This window comes from Oncorhynchus nerka, linkage group LG2 (genome assembly GCF_034236695.1).
Source record: "Oncorhynchus nerka isolate Pitt River linkage group LG2, Oner_Uvic_2.0, whole genome shotgun sequence".
Taxonomy (NCBI): Eukaryota; Metazoa; Chordata; class Actinopteri; order Salmoniformes; family Salmonidae; genus Oncorhynchus; species Oncorhynchus nerka.
Window position 1 is genome coordinate 72,884,030 of NC_088397.1, and position 23,026 is coordinate 72,907,055.

General features: G+C 40.9%; 1 protein-coding gene across 3 annotated transcripts; it reads left to right on the forward strand.

The window, feature by feature from the left end:
* The first annotated feature begins 912 nt into the window (after positions 1–912).
* On the forward strand, positions 913–22,709 carry LOC115141876 (CUGBP Elav-like family member 4). 3 transcript variants are annotated; one of them, XM_065002380.1, is made up of 11 exons: positions 913–1,217; positions 2,218–2,318; positions 2,565–2,705; positions 6,377–6,518; positions 6,724–6,876; positions 9,361–9,465; positions 10,935–10,997; positions 11,192–11,272; positions 12,064–12,207; positions 14,625–14,812; positions 16,317–22,709. In XM_065002380.1, exons 1-10 carry the CDS (start codon positions 1,112–1,114, stop codon positions 14,750–14,752), a joined length of 1,164 nt encoding a protein of 387 aa, XP_064858452.1. In that variant the 5' UTR covers positions 913–1,111; the 3' UTR covers positions 14,753–14,812; positions 16,317–22,709. The 3 variants fall into 3 exon arrangements, with proteins under 3 accessions (XP_064858452.1, XP_029537096.2, XP_064858456.1); XM_029681236.2 differs by having other exon boundaries at positions 2,218–2,297; XM_065002384.1 differs by lacking the exons at positions 14,625–14,812; positions 16,317–22,709 and adding an exon at positions 1,444–1,558 and having other exon boundaries at positions 1,138–1,217; positions 12,064–14,408.
* The last annotated feature ends 317 nt before the right edge of the window (positions 22,710–23,026 follow it).

Consider the following 23,026-nt stretch of genomic DNA (forward strand, 5'->3'; position numbering starts at 1 on the left):
GACAGAATCAGATACATGGTATACATATACACATACTGTTTTGTTCACTCAGAGGCTTTATCTGAAATTGAAACGCATGTCTGTTTAGCAGGTCTCGGTCAAATAAATGATCAATATTTTCTTTTGACGGGAAAGGACGTACGTTAGCCCATAACGTCGACCCTGTTGCCACAGTAATAGAATCTGATTTTTATAACCCTAACCTTATCCACAATGTTAAACCCATATGCCTAACCCTGACCTTAAATTAAGACCAAAAAGCTGATTTTTACAACACATACAATTTTGACTTAACAGCTAGCCCATCTAGCAAAAATAGCTTAGTTCTTCCGCCAGTGCAAGATTCATGAGAATAAATGTAAACCTGCTCAATATAATGCGTTGTTATCCTTACTGACTCTGATCGGACGGACTCACTAAACACAAAGACTGCGTTTATAAATCATGTCTGAGCCTTGGTGTGTGCCCCTGGCTATCCGTACATAAAAATACAAGACAATTGTGCCATCTGGTTCATGTAATATAAGGAATATGATGTATTGCATTTACTTTTAACTTTTTCTTAAGCATGACAATCGAGTACTTTTTCCACCACTGTACTTAAATACATTTAAAACCAGATACTTTTACTCGGGTATTAATAGTATGATAATGGAGTACTTTTCCCTCCACTCTGTGTGTGTGTGTGTGTGTGTGTGTGTGTGTGTGTGTGTGTGTGTGTGTGTGTGTGTGTGTGTGTGTGTGTGTGTGTGTGTGTGTGTGTGTGTGTGTGTGTGCGCTCGCGTGCGTGCGTGCGTGTGTGTGCGTGTCCTCCACCCCTGATCTCCGGGCCACACTTGTTAACATTCCCCCCTGTGCAAGGCCAGAGCCGAGATTAGTCTTGTTGACTCGGCAAGGACAGCCTGTCAGGGAGAGCAGCCCCTTTACACACACTCACTCACACACTCTCTCACACACACACACACACAAATCCATGCACACTTGAACACATTCACAGACCCACTCACACTCAAACAAACCTCACACAGGCACTCACACACACGTGCACACACACATACCTGTTCATGACCAGTTCCTCTTTGTTTCAGAAGACAGAAAACTCTTTGTGGGCATGCTCAACAAGCAGCAGTCTGAAGATGATGTGCGATGTCTCTTCGAGTCCTTCGGCAGCATTGAAGAGTGCACCATCCTTAGAGGTCCTGATGGAAACAGTAAAGGTCAGTGTCTGTGGTTCCAGCTTCTCATCATTTTGTTATGTTCATCCTCACGCCATATCATTAAAGACATGTATTTATTTATCTATTTATTTGTATTTATTTGAGCTTGAACAATTGACACCTTGAATTAGAATCCTTGAATCCTTTCTGGCATTTATCTTTAGATGTGCAATAGCTTATGTCTGGCTAACAGTGATCCTAAAAGCTTTACCATCCTCTTCATCAGGCTCGAGGTGAAGTTTCCCCTAGGTACAGATCTGGGATCAGCTTCCCCTCCCCCAATCCTAACATGAACCATTTGTGGGAAAAATGCCAAACTGACCCAAGATCGCCGTCTAGGGGTAACTTCACCGTACACCCTTCATCAGTGCGCTTTATTGGCAGGCTTCAGTAGTAAACCTCATTAGCTTCTTCAGTGCCGCTTCATTGCTTCACTTCATTATCAGTGGGCTGACACTAATCAATAGGCTCCATCACAACTAAGCCCAATAATTACTGTATGCTTGATCATTCACAGTCATCAGTAAGCCTCATCAGTGAGCTCCTTCAGTGAGTTGAATGGGAACGATGGCATGGGGGATGCCGAATATTTGCTGTGAGCTTGATCATCTAGACTCATCACTAGGTTTAATCGATAGTAACGCTTCAGTGGTAGTAAGGGTTACACTGTAAGTGTAAGCATCATCGTTAGGCTTCATCAGTTAACCTCTAATGAAAGTGGGTTTGAATGATGTGGGTATTAAACGTCTATTCCACGTTGGTTAAAAATGTAATTTAATTGAAATGACTTGGAAACAACATTGATTCAACCAGTGTGTGCCCCGTGGGTAGTGACTGACTGTCTGACTGACTGTCTTTTCTGTCTCTTTCTCACTATCTGCTTCTCTCTTTTTCTCTCTGTTTCTCTCTCGGTTTCTCTCTGTTTCTCTCTCTCTCTCTCTCTCTCTCTCTCTCTCTCTCTCTCTCTCTCTCTCTCTCTCTCTCTCTCTGTCTCTCTCAGGTTGTGCGTTTGTAAAGTACTCCTCTCACGCTGAAGCTCAGGCAGCTATCAGTGCACTACACGGCAGCCAGACAATGCCTGTGAGTTCAGTATTCAATATGGTGAGTGTATCAGCTAGTGTGTGTCCTTTGTATTGTGTGTGTGTATGTGTTAACATATGTACTCCTTTGCTCTCTGTGTGTGTGTGTGTGTGTGTGTGTGTGTGTGTGTGTGTGTGTGTGTGTGTGTGTGTGTGTGTGTGTGTGTGTGTGTGTGTGTGTGTGTGTGTGTGTGTGTGTGTGTGTGTGTGTGTGTGTGTGTGTGTGTGTGTGTGTGTGCACGCATGCTTACCTGCGTGTGTGTGGCAGGGTGCGTCCTCAAGTCTGGTGGTGAAGTTTGCCGACACAGATAAGGAGCGCACCATCCGGCGCATGCAGCAGATGGCTGGTCAGATGGGTATTTTCAACCCCATGGCCCTGCAGTTTGGGGCCTACGGGGCCTATGCACAGGTAGGACACACCAGGAGAGAATGACTTCCCCCTCTTATTGAAGCCATGGATATTCAAGGCCGACCACGGTACTGCAGGCATAGTTAGCAGAAAACAGGATCCCCCATTATAGTGAATGGGAAAAATGGAAATCTTCGTGGTCAATTTTAGTGTAAATGAAAAAAAAAATAGAAGACAATCATGGTACCAATAATTGCATCTAATACACTAGATGTATGTCCTTGAACTAAGCATTTTTTTATTGCATACAGAAGAAGTTATAAGGATCATTTTAATGCTAATGGCAACCTGCAGTACCCCGATCGGCCTTCAACTTGAATTACTTAATGAGTGGGGGTAGCACAAATGTTCGCTCTAAGCTGCCCACGTGAGCGGGCGCAGTAGCCCGAGACTGCCATGCAGCTCCCTGGGACAGCCACACAGAATAAATATCAGCCTACACTCAACACACTCACTCAACTTTCTAGAGCAGTGGTCAGCAACCGGTCAATATTGCCCAGCATTTCTGTAAAGGGGGCCTCCCGAGTGGCGCAGAGGTCTAAGGCACTGCATCACAGTGCTAGCTGCGTCACTACAGATCCTGGTTCAATCCCAGGCTGTTTTGCAGCCGGCCGCGCCCGGGAGACCTGTGAGGCAGCGCACAATTAGCCCAGCATCATCCGGGTTAGGGGAGGGTTTGGCCAGCCGGTATGTCCTTGTCCCATTGTGCTCTAGTGACTCCTGCGGCAGGCCGGCCGCATGCATGCTGCCACGCCAGGTGTACAGTGTTTCCTCCGACACATTGGTGCGTCTGGATTCCGAGTTAAGCGAGCAGTGTGTCAAGAAGCAGTGTGGCTTGGCAGGGTCGTACTTCGGAGCACGCACATCTATTGACCTTCGCCTCTCCCGAGTCCGTAAAGGGATTTGCAGCAATGGGACAAGACTGTAATTACCAATTGCGGAGAAAAAGGGAGAAAAAATAAATAATTTAAAAAACCATTTCTGTAAAAACCCAAGGATTTTTTTTTTATTGGTCTCGGCCTGACAGCTGTAGGTGCACCCAATTCAACTGCCCTGCGCCCCGGGGAGGTGAACTGTTGCCTTTTTTAACCATTTCATGTGTCTGAAGGTAAAAACTCTGCTTTCCCGGCGGGAGAGCAAATCAAGTAGCTGCAGTGACCGTGTTTCCAGTAACGGAGCAGGCATAAAAGAAAGCTAGAGCAAAGTTTATAGTGTGAGATTTCAAAACATTTAAAACCAGACTAGAGAGAGACTGTCAATGAATACAGCAAAGAGCTGCTGTTTTTATGACTGAGTTCATGTTTAAGTTCTTAGTCAGCACTGTCAACACTTTCTATTCAACACTTTTAGAATCCATAAAATGTGCATTCTTCCTATTTCCCCTCAGTGCTACAACAAGCACTGCAGCAGTAATACATGAGGAGGAAAGTGTATCTATAGGCTTGCGTTGTTGTCATTATTAGCAGCTTGGGTCTTTTTAATATTGAGGAATATTTCACTTTCTCTGTTCAAACAGAGAGTAACAATATGAATTTGTGTATGAGGCTGAAATAATAAGGTGCGACTCAAGTTTCGCCATAAGCTGGGAGACAGTGTCCCTTTTTGGTCAGTGTCAATGGGAGCTGAGGGATAAGCGGAGGGATGTTGAGAGGCTGCACCTCAGTCTGCTGCTGTCTTCTTCCGCTGAGACTGACCATCAGATGTAGGTAACATCAGTTCAGTAAAATTAAAATTAAATGATTTAACTGTATACTCACTTTGCTGTGCCTTACAAGTGATACAACAATGGCTCTATTACTGGTGTGATCATATAGCCTATCTCAAATGGCCCGAACAACAATAGATTGGCAGGGCAATTCAAGTAAAGCCAATATGCGGTGATAATGTATTGGGCCTATAGCTTACTGGACAAACCTCATTGCTACAGTACTGTTTTTAATTGGTTAATGTTGCATAGGCTTACATTTTTTAAGTCAGGTTAAAAAAAAATCTGAGCGGTAGATCTCAGCTTGCATTTTGACTCAGAAAATGTTGGCGACCACTGTTCTAGATTTTTCCCTGTTAGCACTATAAACGTTTCCCTTTACTGTGTCAATTTCGATCGAATCATCTCAACATTTGCACTTTAAATGCAACATTGTAGGCAGAAAGCATCAGAGTAGGATTCTATTGCATTGGCACACACAACTCCCGTACTCTACACAGACCGGTGTGGCATAACCAATCAGAGCTGCAGTAGGCCTATATGCAAATAGACCATTGCCGTATATGGATCTGTGCCATTTGCTTTGAACTGGACTGTGTTTACAGTACGAGCGGTCGTGAGTAGATGCGCTTGTTTTGAGATCAAAGTCAGAGCTATATGTAGCCACATGCACATTTGTTCACATCCTTTGCTAGTTAGTGAGTTATTAGCCCAGTTAGATCATTTGTAGTCAGCGATAGGGGAGTGATTCATACAAGAGCACAAAACGTGTAAATTTCTAGACATCTTTGAAAAGCGAGTCAGGTGAAGAGTTCTTTTTTTTCTTAAAGGGGCAGTGATATTTTTTGAGACAGGCTTGAATACACTAAGGGTAGCATAATTTGTCTGATTCTCTGTTATAATGGAATGGGAATAATAATGCATTTTATTTTGTAAAGTGTTTTTTGCATCAAGCAACACAACAACATTTTCAGTCACCTTGTCTGAAGGACAATTATAATGAACAGGTTAATGTCAAGCCCTGCATGTTTTATTCAAACGTTTCATGGAATGTACATTGAACACCACACTTTGGCTGCTACTGTAGGCTAAATGATAGAAGAGCTATTTCCATGTTAAAATGTTATGGGATGCATGTTCTCCATTGTTTTTGGTAGGCATACATTATGATCAAATAGCCACTATAGCCTATTTGGCCACTGTTAAAACTATAACTTAAAGCATGTACAGTCTCAGTGTTCACAGTAAATGCGTGATGTGAAAACGAGACCTGAAATTTACTCAGTGATGAAATATTTTGGAGGGAACATTGGGCAGCACTGAGCTAGCCTGCAACATCCCTTCCTGGATAAGCTCAATCTGCGCATATTATGTCCCCATGAGACGCCATTTGGCTTCAATGTGCTACTGAGTTTCACATATGAATGAATGGTGTCACGTGATCGATGGCTGTGTCCATTCATATATACAGTCATTTACACACACACACACAAGTATGCACACACTCACACACGCACACACACACACACACACACACACACACACACACACACACACACACACACACACACACACACACACACACACACACACACACACACACACACACACACACACACACACACACACACACACACACACACACACAAAATAGAATATGAGCTGAAGTATAAAAAAAAGTTACAATTGTGCAGAATAAGAAAGTCACACTCTCCATCCCTCTCTCCTGAGTGGCGGGGCGGTCTAAGGCACTGCATCTCAGTGATAGAGCCGTCACTATAGACCCTGATTCCCATGGGGAGGCGCACAATTGTCCCAGCGTCATCTGGGTTAGGGTTTGACCGGGTAAGGCTGTCATTGCAAATACGAATTTGTTCTTGACTGACTTGGCTAGTTAAATAAAGGTTAAATAAAAAATACATACAAATATCTCCCTCTCTCCCCCTCACTCCATCTCTCCATGCAGGTGCAGCAGCAGCAGGCAGCGTTGATGGCGTCAGTAGGGCAGGGGGGCTACCTCAGCCCCATGGCAGCCTTTGCCGCTGCACAGATGCAGCACATGGCCACCATCAACGGCCTCCCAGGGGGGCACATGACCCCCACGTCAGGTGAGGCCAGGGGTCAAGGGTTCAACTTTTCCATCTGTAAGGCAATCATATTAAGATAGTATCAGCTGTCGGGTGTGGGGGGGGGGACTTAGTTGTCAGTAAAAAACACCCTCAGTGGTCAGTTGTCAGACCAAACTTGTCAGTTAACTGGCCTTACAACTGACAATGTCCCTTGCTCATCTCTTTATTTATTTCTCTCTGCCAGGTGGCAGTACCCCCCCTGGTATTGGCGCCCCCACAGTGACCAGTATCCCCTCGCCCATCAGTGTGAATGGTTTCGCTGGGATGCCCCCCCATCAGACCAATGGGCAGCCCACTGCCGAAGCTGTGTATACCAACGGGATACACTCCTATCCTGGTAAGCCACCTCAAACCACCCATCCACCTACCACAAACATTCAGCACCACACACACTGCAGAGAACACATACTTGCTGACCAAATAACACACACTCGCTGTGATACACGTGTAGGGCAGCCCCCGAAGTGACTCTTCATTTCACTGTATGAAGAATTTCTTCTGTGTAGCCTTAGGAATTCAGCATTCTCTGTGCTGATCTTGCCAACCCCCATTGTCTCACCACTGAGAAGCAGATGATGTAGGTATCGCTCCACAGCTAGTCAGGAACAAATAAAAGAAAGAACAATGAATCTAAGACCCTTTAATAAGCATCTGAGTTGTTTGGATTCAACATCTGAGTTGTTGACCAATAGTATTACTCTAAAGTTAACCTTTAATCAGACATCAGACCTACAGGATGTAAACCTCTGCTTCTCAGAGTTAAGACAATGGGGGTTGGCAAGATCAACACAGAGAATGTTGAATTCCTAAGACAACACAGAGGAAATTCTTGCATTCAGTGAAAAGAAGAGTCACTTCGGCAGCTGCCCTACACACATTCACTACAATGTGCACTGGGCTTAACACATGCAGAGTAGAACGCAGACTCACCACAAAGCATGCAAGGTGCACCCAATGATTGACATATACAGTAGGCCTACATGCATTACATGGATAGAACAAGAGCCATGTATAATGTATGTTACATATTACCAAATATTACATATTTACCTGAATCTTTGAATTCCCAAAGACTGATGTAACTACCGTGAAACTTAAATTAATTGCCCAGGCTTTTATTTGCTTAAATCAGGCACTTATTGGAGACAGACTTCTATTTGAGTCAAGCGTCTATTTCCTTAATACACACAGCTTTTGCTAATTTGCAGTTAATTATTTATTTCCAGCATTCACTTCCAGCATTTTAAGCAATTTCCTGCACTGTGTAATCATTTACACACTGTGTCAAGTTTATTTTGTCTTAGCATCCCTCTATAATTTTTTTTATAATTCCTTCCTTTTTATTGTGCATTTTCGTCAGTTCTTACTTTCGCCACTAGAAGGCAATCGGGCATTTTCTGGGGTCTGGGGTCTGGGGTCTACCGAAGTTGTTAACTGCTTTTGTGCTTGCCAGTTAGCTGGTACTGATGGGAAGTTTGGGTCTTTTTTTAAAACTCAAATCTTTTGACTCATTTTGTTCATTTGAGTCAGTAATTCCCAGAGCAGACAGGGCCCCTTACCTGCTGACAATGAACTGAAAACTTGAAAGAGTCATGATTCTACAAGCCTCTTGTTCACATGTTGTCTTTCCACATAGGGGGCTTATTAGAAGCTGTCATTTGTGACTGAGACTTGTAAACGTGTGCTTTAAACAATTAACATTTGTTTATTGCTAGGCATACAAATAAGATTATTTCTTGATACATTTGAAACTAGACTAGAATGCAAACAACGCTTGACAGAATGCCTTGCTTGACTGCCACGAGGGTGATAAACAGAATGCCGTTTGCGAACTGCAGCCCCACAAACTATTTTTTCTCGAGTTTGTTGAGCAGAAACTGTGTATGTTTTGGTTCTAAAAAGCTGTGTGCATCATAACATTTAAAATCTATTAATTGCATACATTTTTCCACCATGTGATCAATTATCAGTTCTAAAAGTGTATTTTTCTTATTTATGCTCATGATCTATTTTCCTACGCTCATATGACAGATAGTTCACGGTAGGACTCGGAGCACGTCTCTGGAGTCGCTGAGCCTGAGAAGTGTGTGTTAATACTGCTGCAGGACTCATTGTGGCCAGCACTAGTACAGGTCAAATGAACATCAAAAAGTCACTGATTCATGACTCTTGAGTCAGTAAAAATACTTATTCAAAAATAGTTTATCATTCACAAGCTGCACATCACTATTAGCTAGCAGTTCTCAACTGTTAGCAGCCAATGGCTAGACAATTCTTACTGGTGATAGAAATATATGATTTACATCATTTTTTCGAGTATTTACTGAATTATGTAATGTAAAAAATCAAACATTAAACCATGTAAACAATTGATTTAGACCCACCGTTTATTCGAAACAGACGTTTATTTGCCGAAATGTGTGCCATTGCCCGGCTATTAGAAGGGACAGGGGGCTTTTTGAGACTGCGTTTAATTTAATATTTTACACGGTTCTCTGTGGTGCAAATCTGTGACTGAGGGTAACTTGTGCAGCAGGTCTATTTTGCCCCAAACATTTCCCATCCAGAGGGGCATGATGTTGGATTCTATTCAGGAGGGCTGGCTGTATTGAAAAACAGGTTTCTGTAGTCATCTTACAAAAGGATAAAGAAACAAACAGCTGTGTTATGAATGGTAAGAAAGGTGTTTATAAAAGGTTATAAAGGTTGCTGATGTACAGTATGCGCTTGCATCATGTTCCAATGTTAGCCAGTATGTGTGTCAACGTCCTTGGGTTTGTGAATAGTGGAGGAAATGCTTCTTTCTCCAATCTCTTTCCAGTGTTGCAGGAGGTGGTTTTTAGAGAGGACTCTGAGAAAAACGGTTTGGCTCAGCGGAGTTGTTTTGGAGTTCAGGGTGGCTGCTTCCTCTCTTCTCTCTCTGAAGGTACCCATTCACCCCATCCTCAAGCCTTTCTCCCCCTGTGTGTGTGTGTGTGTCTGTGTGTGTGTGTGGTGCTTCATGGTGGAAATGTGGGTGTGTTTACATGCATGTGTGTGACAGTGTGGTTCTGATGAGTGTGTGTAGTGGCATGGTATTGGTGTTGGTTATTATTGAGGTGTAATATTTCCAATTCACTGTGTGTCTGTAACATGTTTTGGTCCAAAAATGTGCACCACACAAGAATGTCCTATAGTGCCAGGAGTTCTTGTGCGGAGGGGGTGGATCTACATGAATCTTGACGTGTTATAGTGGTCAATCTGGTCATTAAACTGTTCAAATTGGTGTCTGTATGTGTGGAAATATAGCCAGTCCCAGACTGTCCTTTTTGCCCAGTTGTTTGAGAGAAAATGGTGAGAGATTAAGTCAAATTGCCATTCACGCTCAAACAAAGCACACAGTGACTCCTTCATATCTCCCTCTCTAACCGTTTCATACCACCCTCTCCAACCGTTTCATACCTCCCTCTCTAACCGTTTCATATCTCCCTCTCTAACCGTTTCATATCTCCCTCTAACCGTTTCATATCTCCCTCTAACTGTTTCATATCTCCCTCTCTAACTGTTTCATATCTCCCTCTCTAACCGTTTCATACCTCCCTCTCTAACCGTTTCATATCTCCCTCTCTAACTGTTTCATATCTCCCTCTCTAACCGTTTCATATCTCCCTCTCTAACCGTTTCATATCTCCCTCTCTAACCATTTCATATCTCCCTCTCTAACTGTTTCATATCTCCCTCTCTAACTGTTTCATACCACCCTCTCCAACCGTTTCATACCTCCCTCTCTAACCGTTTCATACCACCCTCTCCAACCGTTTCATAACTCCCTTTCTAACCGTTTCATATCTCCCTCTCTAACCGTTTCATATCTCCATCTCTAACTGTTTCATATCTCCCTCTCTAACCGTTTCATATCTCCCTCTCTAACCGTTTCATACCTCCCTCTCTAACCGTTTCATATCTCCCTCTCTAACCGTTTCATATCTCCCTCTCTAACCGTTTCATATCTCCCTCTCTAACCGTTTCATATCTCCCTCTCTAACCGTTTCATATCTCCCTCTCTAACCGTTTCATACCTCCCTCTCTAACCGCTTCATACCTCCCTCTCTAACCGCTTCATATCTCCCTCTCTAACCGTTTCATATCTCCCTCTCTAACCGTTTCATATCTCCCTCTCTAACCGTTTCATACCTCCCTCTCTAACCGTTTCATATCTCCCTCTCTAACCGTTTCATATCTCCCTCTCTAACCGTTTCACATCTCCCTCTCTAACCGTTTCATATCTCCCTCTCTAACCGTTTCATATCTCCCTTTCTCTTTCCCTCCTTTTTTCATTGCCTCTTCCCATTCTTACTGTTTTTTCCTACTCTTCTTGTCCTTTCACTCTCTCTCTCCTTTTCTTCGACTCAACAGCTCAGAGTCCCACTGCAGCAGATCACCTACAGCAGGCTTACACAGGAGTCCAGCAGTATGCAGGTATGTCACTCTCACATGGTGTGTGTGTATGCATAATCTGATATGTAGGTGTGTGCGTAAAAACATTAGTCTTAGCGTCTTATCAAATACATTTGTGTGTGTATAAGTGGGTATGTGTGGGTGTGTAGGTGTGTGCGCTCGGCTCTCCAGCCTTTGAGTGTTATCTGATCTGCTTATGTATGTGTGTGTCTTAGCAGCCTACCCTGCTGCATATGGCCAGATCAGCCAGGCCTTTCCCCAGCCTCCTCCCATCATCCCACAACAGCAGAGAGAAGGTGAGGCACACACACACCAACCCTGGTTTATGCCAATCTGATCAAAGTGTTAAAGTGGCTGGTATTTTTTGCTTGTCTCCAGGCTCATACACTACTAGCAAATCAACTGTCCCTTTCATAGCACTTCCATGCAGTATGCCTCAATGTTACATGAGGGGTGCACCTCAATAGCTTCCTTTCTTTGTCACCAGCAGCACCGGCGATTTAACATGTAGATACTTTGGGAAACAGCCAATGTTCTGTGTTTTCTTTTGTCCTGGAAGAAAGCAGGTGAGAGAGATGCATAACGGTAGACTTGCTGTAATCAGCCGATGTGGAGGGAGAACTCATTGACCTGTGTGCTGGATGACATAGGCTTGGGACTCTGGCTCCCCCCTGTGGAGTTTAGATGAAACATATGGGAATCATTTTGCATCCCAAATGGCACCCTATTCCCTTTATAGTGCACTACTTTTGACCAGAGCCCCCCATGGGGCATCATCTGACTCCAGAACTTGTTCTACATAGTCTTTCTGATATCATATTATGTACCAGTTTACTTGCATCATCATGTTGATTGGTCTTCCCCCCTTTATACCACCACCTCTCACTCCTTTGCTATAACCCCCTCTTCCATCCCACCCCTTTCCTCTCTCTCCCCTGCCGCAACCCCTCTCTCCTCTCCCCGATGCCACCCCACCCTCTCTCCTTTCCTTTGTCTCCCCGATGCCACCGTTCCCCTCCTCTCTTTCCCCCTCCCCTCTCCTTTCTCTCCACCATCCCATCCTTCCTCTCTCTCTCTCGCTGTGCAGGGCCAGAGGGCTGTAACCTGTTCATCTACCACCTCCCTCAGGAGTTTGGGGATGGCGAGCTGATGCAGATGTTCCTGCCTTTCGGTAATGTCATCTCCTCCAAAGTGTTTGTGGATCGGGCGACAAACCAAAGTAAATGCTTTGGTGGGTAAAAATGATAAAACACCTGTAAAGATGATTTATTCTTCATTATTATCCTTATTATTATCATTCTTTCACATTCTTTTTTAGAAAACATTGAAAAGAGACATTGTAAATGATATAGTTGCTTGAAAATTCAGGGCCCAGGCGGGAGTGAATATGTCTTGCGGGTCTTCTGTTACAGATACAGTGCCCTGAAAAAGTATTTGCCCCCTTTGTTTTTTTTCTATTTTTGAATATTTCTGACACAATGTTATCAGCTCTTCAGCAAAAATCTAATATTAGATAAAGGAAACGTGAGTGAACGAATAACACAAAAATGCAATTTCTGTCATTTATTTAATAAACTTTTTGGATGACATGGGTCCCGTTATCTCTGGCGAAAACCAAACACTGCATTCCACAGTAAGAACCTCATACCAATGACCTAGCATGGTGGTGGTAGTGTGATGGTTTAGGGATCTTTACTGCCTCAGGACCTGGATGACTTGAAGGAACCATGAATTATGCTCTGTACCAGAATTCTACAGGAGAATGTCAGGCCAGACATGAGTTAAAGCTGAAGCGCAGCTGGGTCCTGCAGCAAGACAATGATCCAAAACAAACAAGCAAGTCTACATCAGAATGGCTGAAAAGCATTACATTTCAATCTTGGCCAGGTCGCAATTGTAAATGAGAACTTGTTCTCAACTTGCCTACCTGGTTAAATAAAGGTGAAATAAAAAAAAATAAAACCCAATTGAGATGTTGTGGCAGGACCTGAAACGAGCAGTTTATGCTCGAAAACCCACAAATGTCGCTGAGTTAAAGCAGTTCTGCATGGAAGAGTGGGACAAAATTCATCCACAGCGATGTGAGGAACTGATCAATAATTACAGGAAGCATTTGGTTGCAGTCATTGAAGCTAAAGGTGTCACAACCAATTAAAGAGTGTAAGATGGCAATTACTTTTTCCACATAGAGGCATTAGGTGTTGCATAACTTTGTTAATTAAATTTTAAAAAATACGTATCATATTTGTTCACTCAGGTTCTCTTTATCTAATATTAGGTTTTGGTTGAAGATCTGATAACATCCAGTGTCAATAATGTCAAAAATAGAGAACATCAGAAAGGGGGCAAATACTTTCTCATGGCACTGTAAATGCAATGGATTTAGGGGTAGGAAACACCTGTAACTGCATCATTAAGCGATCCTTATGCTCATTAGTATGACAGAGCAGATGTTATAAGTTGTCATAATGGTTTATGTCAGGTTATGACAACATATGATACATGACATGGCTTTAATAATTTAGACTAGAGCGTCAACAAGCTGAGAAAGCAGACATGGTCATAATACTTTCTATGAATATCCTCTTCATAATACCTTATAAACACATTTCTAATGCCATACTGTATGAGGTATGCATAATGCAATACAGTATGCATTATGAAGAGGGTATCCATAGGAAGTGTTAATGGTTAGTTGGCATATCACTGAACGCTACCAGGAATGTATTGCAGCATAAACGGACGTATCATGACTGCTGTTATATGCTAATGATAGGTTTATGACAATTAAATTACGTGGAGTTCTAGCAGTGTTAACCCTTAAACACTCTCTATGGTGATACCCATGACAGGTCTAGCAAAACACATTCATTGAGTAGTCTCCACCATAGATTTACAACATCTGGAATGGACACTGTACTATTTAGTGTAACATAGTCTATGAATAATTTTCATGGGCCTTTTAACAGAGGCAGAATTAAATAGATATTTATTAATTCACTGAGGTGATGTTTTGCAGATTGAGTCATAAATATTGCCGATAAAAACTAAAGTGCCGTTTCGACGAGTGATGTCTGTTCTATATGTTCTAATTCTATGGTTAATACCCTTGAGTTGAGTGACCTAGTGTTGTGTTTCTATTGCATGCCGTTAGGCTTGTTAATGATTATTTGATGTTGTGTCAAACTGTGTCTAATGTATAGTAACTTTAACATGCATTATACACAATGGTATTGTAAGAGAATTGTAAATGAAGTGATACCACGTGTTTTTAAAGTGTTGTAAACTGAGATTTAAAAAATGTATTCTGATAATCTGAATGGCTATGGCAGGAAATGTGCTATATTGATTGTATGATGAAGTACAGTATTCATTCAAGTTAAGGTATGTGTGTGTTACAAATGTGGCAAAATAAAGAAATCATGTAATCGACTTAATCTGAAGTAGCTTTGATCTGACCACTCCGCTCATCCTGTATTCCGTCTTCCTTTCCATCTCATGCTACCCTTTCATAAACCTCCCAACTGTCACTCATACGGTCCTTTCTTTGGTCTTGCACTTATCTAACTCCGTCCCTCTTCTCTCTCACGCTATATATATTTCCATCTTCTGGTCTCTCCATCTCTCTTTCTGCGACCCATCCCCCAGGATTTGTGAGCTTCGACAACCCAGGTAGTGCCCAGGCTGCCATCCAGTCAATGAACGGCTTTCAGATCGGCATGAAGAGACTCAAGGTGCAGCTCAAGAGGCCGAAGGACGCCAACCGCCCCTACTAGCCACTCCTAGCCACCCCTGCCCTGGGGGATAAGGCAGATGCTGCACACAGGGAAACACAGGTGAGCAGTCGCCCACAATTAGACCCCCTAAATTATATAATACAGTGTCTTCAGAAAGTATTCACACCCCTTGACTTTTTACAGGTTTTGTGTTACAGCCTGAATTTAAAATAGATTACATTGAGATTGTGTGTCACTGGCCTATACACAATACCCCATAATGTCAAAGTGGAATTGTTTTTTTCAAAATTATATATTTTTTATTAAAATAAAAAGCTGAAATGTCTTGAGTCAATAAGTATTCAACCCCTTTGTTATGTCAAGCCTAAATGAGTTCAATAATACAAATGTGCTTAACAAGTCACATTATAAGTTGCAAACTTTAACTCAGTTGCCGGAGAGGAAGGAAACTGCTCAGGGATTTCACCATGAGGCCAATGGTGATTTTAAAACAGTTAAGAGTTTGTCTGTGATAGAAAACTTAGGATTGAGCAACAACATTGCAGTTACTTCACAATACTAACCTAATTGACTGAGTGAAAAGAAGGTAGCTTGTGCAGAATAAAATAATTCCAAAACATGCATCCTGTTTGCAATAAGGCACTCAAGTAAAACTGCAAAAAAAGTGGTGAAGAAATTACCTTTATCTCCTGAATACAAAGCATTATGTTTGGGGCAAATCCAAAACAATACATTACGGAGTACCACTCCATATTTTCAAGCATAGTGGTGGCTGCATCATGTTATGGGTATGCTTGCAATCATTAAGGACTGGGGAGTTTTTCAGAATAAAAAATAAACAGAATGGAGCTAAGCACAGGCAAAATCCTAGAGGAAAACCTGGTTCAGTCTGCTTTTCAACAGACACTGGGAGACAAATTCACCTTTCAGCAGGACAATAACCTAAAACACATGGCCAAATATACATTGCAGTTGCTTACCAAGATGACATTGAATGTTCCTGAGTGGCCTAGTTACAGTTTTAACTTAAAATCATCTTGAAAATCTATGGCAAAACTTGTAAACAAAAATGATCAACAACCAAATGTATAGAGGAATAAGTCAAGGGTATGAATACTTTATGAAGGCATAGAATATTTAACATGTATATTTAAATTAATTAGCATATACAGTATATCATATTTGTTGATATATATATATATAGTACATTTTAATTTATTTAATTACATATATACAGTTCAAACAAATTAGAATATATTTGATTTGACTATGAAAATATGTTTTGCTGGGGCATATAGAGCAATCTCAAATCAAATCAAATTGTATTAGTCGCATACTTACAGTGAAATGCTTACCTACGAGCCCCTAACCAACAATGCAGTTTAAAAAAATACAGATAAGAATAAGAAATAAAAAGTAATTAAAGAGCAGCAGTAAAATAGCAATAGCGAGACTATATACAGGGGGGTACCGGTAAAGAGTCAATGTGCAGGGGGGCACCGGTTAGTTGAGGTAATATTTGGGTAGAGTTATTAAAGTGACTATGCATAGATCTGATTTTACTGTTAGCAATGAGTAAAGGACAGTATTCTCAATTTTCCAGGTTTTTGTTGAGCTGGAACATATGTTGATTACATGAACAACGCCATTGAACTGACGGATCACCGGGACACAGGTATTCTTTGAGGCTGGTATGAAACTGGATCAGATACTGGGCTGAACATGAACAAATAGATGACCAAGTAACAGAAAATTCTGTTGGATGTACCTTTTGGACCTCAGAGAAAACTCCTGCAGGCCTGGGTAGCTCCAGGGCTCCAACTGTCTTTATCGCCTCCCCTCTCTCTCTACCTAACCACACCTGAACGACAGCTACCTTACAGAACCACAAGTGAGGAATTATAAATAAAAAAAACACGGAACAGGATGGAGGAAACATGGATAATAAGAGTTCCAAGAATTAAACAAACTTTGAAAAATACTTTATGGGGGAATGCCATAGGATATCTCTATGTAAATGTGTTTGGGTATGGGGAAACAACTTTTTAAAGAACAATTTTACAGGACTAGAAACACACAAAAAAATGTTTCTCGGAAGAAAGAGAACTTTGTAGGGAAAGCGATATTTCATCTTTAGCTTGGAGTGCCTGTCTGTTTCCAGGGGACACCGTTGGCAAGGAGAGCCAGAGCAACGGTCTCCAGGGAGTCTTACCTGTCATTCCTTAGTTGTTTTAGGGACCAAAAGACCAAACATTTTTATTGCTGAGGACTTGTAGCTCTATTAATATACTCATACCACTGTATCTCTTTTAAATCGCTGTTAACCGATTAAAGAGTTGCATTTAAAAGGTGTACAGTGTGTGTGTGTGTATATATATATATACACACACACACACACACACACAATACATGTATACATACATATATATTGCTGATATGCTTTTTGAATACAGCCAAAACTATTTCCGATGACCGATGGGGTCGCTCACTTTACTAGTTTACAATTAACTATTCAAAATGTTAATTTTTTCCCCCCTTCTCATTTTCTCTTGGGGGATGAAATGGAGAGTGCATGGGAAGGTTTGTTCCATATTGCAGCCTTACCTTTTCTAACATGAAATCCTAACCTCATAGTTAAAACAACATAATGTTTTGAAATATATGAACTTGTTTATATTTGCAGTACATATACAGTACCAGTCAAAAGTTTGGACACACCTACTCACTGTAGGGTTTTTCTTTATTCTTACTATTTTCTACATTGCAGAATAATAGTGATGACATCAAAACTATGAAATAACACATTTGGAATCAAGTAGTAACCAAATATGTTATATTTGAGATTCTTCAAAGTAGCCACCCTTTGTATTGATGACAGCTTTGCACACTCTTGGCATTCTCTCAACCAGCTTCATGAGGTAGTCACCTGGAATATATTTCAATTAACTGGTGTGCCTTGTTAAAAGTCCATTTGTGGAATTTCATTCCTTCTTAATGCGTTGAGCCAATCAGTTGTGTTGTGACAAGGTAGGGGTGGTATACAGAAGATAGCCCAAGTCCATATTATGGCAAGAACAGCTCAAATAAGCAAAGAGAAACAAAAGTCCATCATTACTTTAAGACATGAAGGTCAGTCAATTCAGGAAATGTCAAGGACTTTCAAAGTTTCTTCAAGTGCAGACGCAAAAACCATCATGCACTATAATGAACCTGTCTCATGAGGACAGCCCCAGGAAAGTGAGGATAAGTTCATTAGAGTTAATTGCACCTCAGATTGCAGCCCAAATAAATGCTTCACAGAGTTCAAGTAACAGACATATCTCAACATCAGCTGTTCAAAGGAGTGTGTGTGAATCAGGCCTTCATAGTCAAATTGCTGCAAAGAAACCACTACTAAAGGACACCAATAAAAAGAAGAGACTTGCTTGGGTCAAGAAACACAAGCAATGGACATTAGACGGGTGGAAATCTGTCCTTTGGTCTGATTTTTGGTTCCAACCGCCATGTCTTTGTGAGACACAGAGTAGTTGAACGGATGATCGCCGCATGTGTGGTTCCCACCGTGAAGCATGGAGGAGGTGTGATGGTTTGGGGGTGCTTTGCTGGTGACACTGTCAGTAATTTATTTAGAATTCAAGGCACACTTAACCAGCATGGCTACAGCAGTCTGCAGCGATATACCATCCCATCTGGTTTTCGCTTAGTGGGACTATCATTTGTTTTTCAACAGGACAATGACCGAAAACACACCTCCAGGTTGTGTAAGGGCTATTTGACCAATAAGGAGAATGGAGTGCTGCATCAGATGATCTGGCCTCCACAATCACTGACCAGCAACCCAATTGAGTGAACAGTGAAAGAAAAGCAGACAAGTTCTCAGCATGTGGGAACTCATTCAAGACAGTTGGAAAAGCATTCCTCATGGAGCTGGTTGAGAGAATGCCAAGAGTGTGCAAAGCTGTCATCAAGGAAAAGGGTGGCTACTTTGAAGAATATAAAATATATTTTGATTTGTGAAACACTTTTTTGGTTACTACAGGTGTGTCCAAACTTTTGACTGGTACTGTATATGTATAACACACAAAGCTAATGTATTCATATATATATATATACACATATATACAGTATATATGGATAAAGATATTAATCAAAATAAGATATGTATTTATATGCACATATTTTATGTATGTGTGTCTGTATATAGAACGGCTATTGACTATGTTGTAATTTTTTTGTAGATTTTAGCTGGAGTTTGAAACACTGCTGTGCTTAGGATGAGGCGCAAATCTGGCAGCTCCCAAAACTGCAGTCATTCCTCTCTCTGAAAAACTATACATGCTGATACACACTTATTCCTAAATATATGTGTGAAGCACAGGAGGATGGTGGCACCTTAATTGGGGAGGATGGGCTCAAGGTAATGGCTGCAGCGGAATCAGTGGAATGGTATCAAATACATCAAACACATGGTTTCCATGTGTTTGATGCCATTTAATTCCTCCGTTCCAGCCATTATTATGAGCTGTCCTCCCCTCAGCAGCCTCCACTGGTGTGAATATTCACATATTTAGGTGTACATACTATTTGAAAATGCAAAAAAGCCACTTCTCAGTAGCAGGCTCAAAGAGAAATCAGGCTAAATTAATATTAGAGGTAAAGGACAAACATCTTTAACTCGATTCCAAACCTATCTTTTTAACTTCACAGTACACTACACAAACTTGAACATGTATAAACTAAGTGTGCTCTTTGAAACTTTAACCAAAATAAATTAATACCATGACCTTTTCGCTCTCTTAATTGCATTCAGTAAGTAAGTGCATATAGCGTATGGGCTGTCACCACAGGTGTGCCTTGTCACCTGCAGAATCTGCCATCAAGCACTGTGCTCTCAAAACTAGGGTTGCAAAATTCTTGGAACTTTCAATACATTTCCTAGTTTTCCTGGAATAAGGAGGGAATAAGCAGGACATCCAGAATCCTCCAAACAGGATTCCTGGAAAACCAGGGAATTTATTGAATGTTCAAGGAATTTTGCAACCCTACTCATAACACTACTGCAAGCAGCCAACGCACTACGATGATGTCAATACTGCAGTCGCATCAGTCATGTCATTTCACATCTCCATAGAGAGCTTTAGCAGTAAAGCATGTCAAAGCTAACAAATCGTTCAGATGTTAAGACCAATGTCCTCTCAAACATCCATAAAGTACCATGAACTACTTGGACTAGCATTAAGTACTCGGACAATCACAGACTAATTGTGATGTTTATTTGTCATTACACTTTCTATCAAAGTGGGCATTATGTACTCTCCGCTAGAACAGGTACTAACTAAAGGGAGTGCTTGGAAATGCTGTGCAAGTATAAGAAACCTTGAGGCTGGGTTCCATTAGGTTTGATCTAAATTAAATTGATGATAAGAGGTTAAATGCCTGACATTGCGAATTGTATGGTTATAACTTATTTGTGAAGTTTCATGATGTTAAAACAAATTGCAGACCTAGAAAAGTGTTTTTTCTACTGTACACAAAGAAACCAGGAAGTATTTTTTTAATGTGAACAGCCAGCGCCAATTCAGCCATTGTTGTATTGAGCTCTGTAACTGTTTCTCGCCACACCATTCCAGTGCCCGCGTCTAACCTTTCCTAACAGACAAGGATGTAGTGGTAAATAAAAAGTGGGTAAACACTGAACGCCGGTCGAGACTGCCAGGCAGATCCCAACGCCAATGCTAACAGTGTTAATTTAGCGCACTAGGTGCATAACTGCTAAACATCATATCAAAACTGTTTTTACCTGCAACTAGCCTCTACTACATCCCTGCAACAAGGTCCATCTCACCCTGTCCCCCCCGATGCAAACAGGCCTAAAACTCTCCTTGACACATCCATATTTTGTTGGGTTTGTCAAGTCAAGTGTTTCTAAAACACCTCTCCCCATTATTTATCAAGGGTCAACCCTATCTTGAGCTCTTGAGATATTCCCATTGGCATCGATCAATTTATGATTTAGTTGAAATTCAAAGTTTTATGAGCATCTAAAGTTAGGATTTGAATCCTAAGTCACTTCAATGTGTCTCCCCTCTCCTTTAGAAGAGGCCTTCACTTCTCTCCATACCAGCTTTTACTCAGCTCACCCTCTCTCCCTCCTTTCATGTACACTTTCCCCTTGAAATTCAACCCTTTACTCGCCATTTTGTTCTGTTTTGTCTTATTTCCCTGCTTGCTCCCCTCTCTCTGCTTAGTTTCAACCCGAACTCCAAGACCTGAGAGTACTGGATAGGTGTCAGCAATAGCATGGAAAACTCCCTTAGCCTTTCAAATAGGCTATAGATCTATTAGTGCGTTTCTTAGACCTATCCCAATGTTTTCTAATCGAGCAAATGAAGACAGAGGAATGACTGGAATTGAGCACCTCTTTCACAAGCTCTAACTTTCAGCTGCAACTGTTTACATATACATCGAGAGAACAGTGGTTAAAAAACAAATGAGAAACAAACAGAAGTTTGAATATAAATATCTATAAATATATACATAAACCGATGAATATACTGTAAATGCTTTTGTTGCTCTGTTTTCCTCTGTACATAGGTTTGCATATTTTATAGGAATTTTACTTCTATCTACAAGGACTGAATAAAAATTCAACTTTAAATACTTAAAAAAGATGAACGAAAACAGGTTTTTAAAAAGAGTCCATAGGGATATGGTACAACTGTAGGACCTGACCTAGGCATTTAACCAGAAAAGTCAGGGAGAGCATTGAACTCAGTTAGAGCATAGACATGCATTGACCTTTTTATACAAGTACTTTGGGGTGTCTTTAATTGATTTATTTACGTATTTATTACTTCTGTTTACAAACGATACGATATGCATGATTTCATGGCATTATTTTTTTTATGAGTTGGTATGTGACCAAATAGTTTTTTATATTCACGTATAGGCCTACATTGTGGTACATTGTTGACTACTGTTATTGTCTACAGGATCACGACTCCAACAGTTAACTGAGAAAGAGATTATGCTCATATTTGACAATTGTTTTGTTAAGTAATCTGAGGTTTTTCCGCTGTTCTTTTTCCATTTGTGATGCTGTTTTATTCAATATCAGAGCTCTACTGTTCTACTTTATCATACCACACATTACCCACATTTATTTAAATGTATGTCAACTGTTCAATCTTCCTAGATGATTATTGCTTATAAGTCCATTCAAATTGCGGTATATTTGTAAATGTTCACATACAAATTGAGAATTCAGCTAAACCTATAGGCTGCAATGACAATAACATGACAATTTACTGTTTCAAAATGTAAATAAATACAACTAAACCTTTCCAGAAAAACATCAAAACCTTGTTAGCTGTGAATGTGTTCAACAATTTGAATGGACCTTTGCTGTTTTATCATTCCGTTTCAACACTGCTCTGTTGTTGACTGTCTAAGCTCTTGTAGCACTTCAAAATATGGGATAATACAATATGGGATAATACAATTAAAATAATTATAAATCCCACATACAATGTGTACCTTATTTTGAGGTGTTAGGAGTTCTGTATTAATCATGTTAACTTTATTTTTAATGTTTTATAGAGCTCTGGTGTTGTACAAGTGTTCAGTTCTATCCAGGGTAAAACACCCATCAAAAACTGCACTATTTCATCAAATATTGTTACTACATTTCTGATCATTTAGTCTACCTTCAATGCTGTTATCAAGGGTTTATTCCTACAAGCTAGTGTTCTTAGGAGAATAACATTTACTTCTTCAATGGATTCAAAGGTATTCTGAAGACAATTTCAGCACATGAAGGGGATGGGGAATTGAATGTTACGTGTTGAGCTTTGCCATGTCTGATGAGGTAGGCTTCTCATTGATTAATGCGCTTTAGGCTCCCGCCCTCATCTCTTCTCTGGTCCCTGGACTCTTTTGTAATTTTAATGAATGATGCGTCTCAGCTTAGCTCAATAATAAAGCACAGTCTAGAATACACCTGTGTCTTGACTCAAACTTACTGCATATTCTAAAAGGGCCTTGAACAGGGTCACGTAAGACTTTAAAAAATAAAAAAAATGTTTTGCTACGGTTTGCCCTAATGAATATGACCCAGTTCTAATAATACTTCAGTTTCCTAATGTGTCCATCTCTGAGATAATGTGACCAAGGTGGTCAGTGGAGCACACAGAAGTTTTACAAACAATTTACCATTTATGTTAAAGTTAAAAGAAATCCATATATGAGTAGAATTATAGCGCATTTAGCTACTTTGTGGGTGACCATGTCACTACATGTGGGGACCACTACACA

What these genes read in the sequence shown, in the direction of transcription:
- LOC115141876 (XM_065002380.1), top strand. Translation starts at nt 1,112, where the DNA reads ATGCTCAACAAGCAGCAGTCTGAAGATGATGTGCGATGTCTCTTCGAG. An exon ending in TCCTGATGGAAACAGTAAAG is followed by an intron (nt 1,218 to 2,217) that starts GTCAGTGTCTGT and finishes TGTCTCTCTCAG; the next exon opens with GTTGTGCGTTTGTAAAGTAC. An exon ending in CCTCTCTTCTCTCTCTGAAG is followed by an intron (nt 9,466 to 10,934) that starts GTACCCATTCAC and finishes TCGACTCAACAG; the next exon opens with CTCAGAGTCCCACTGCAGCA.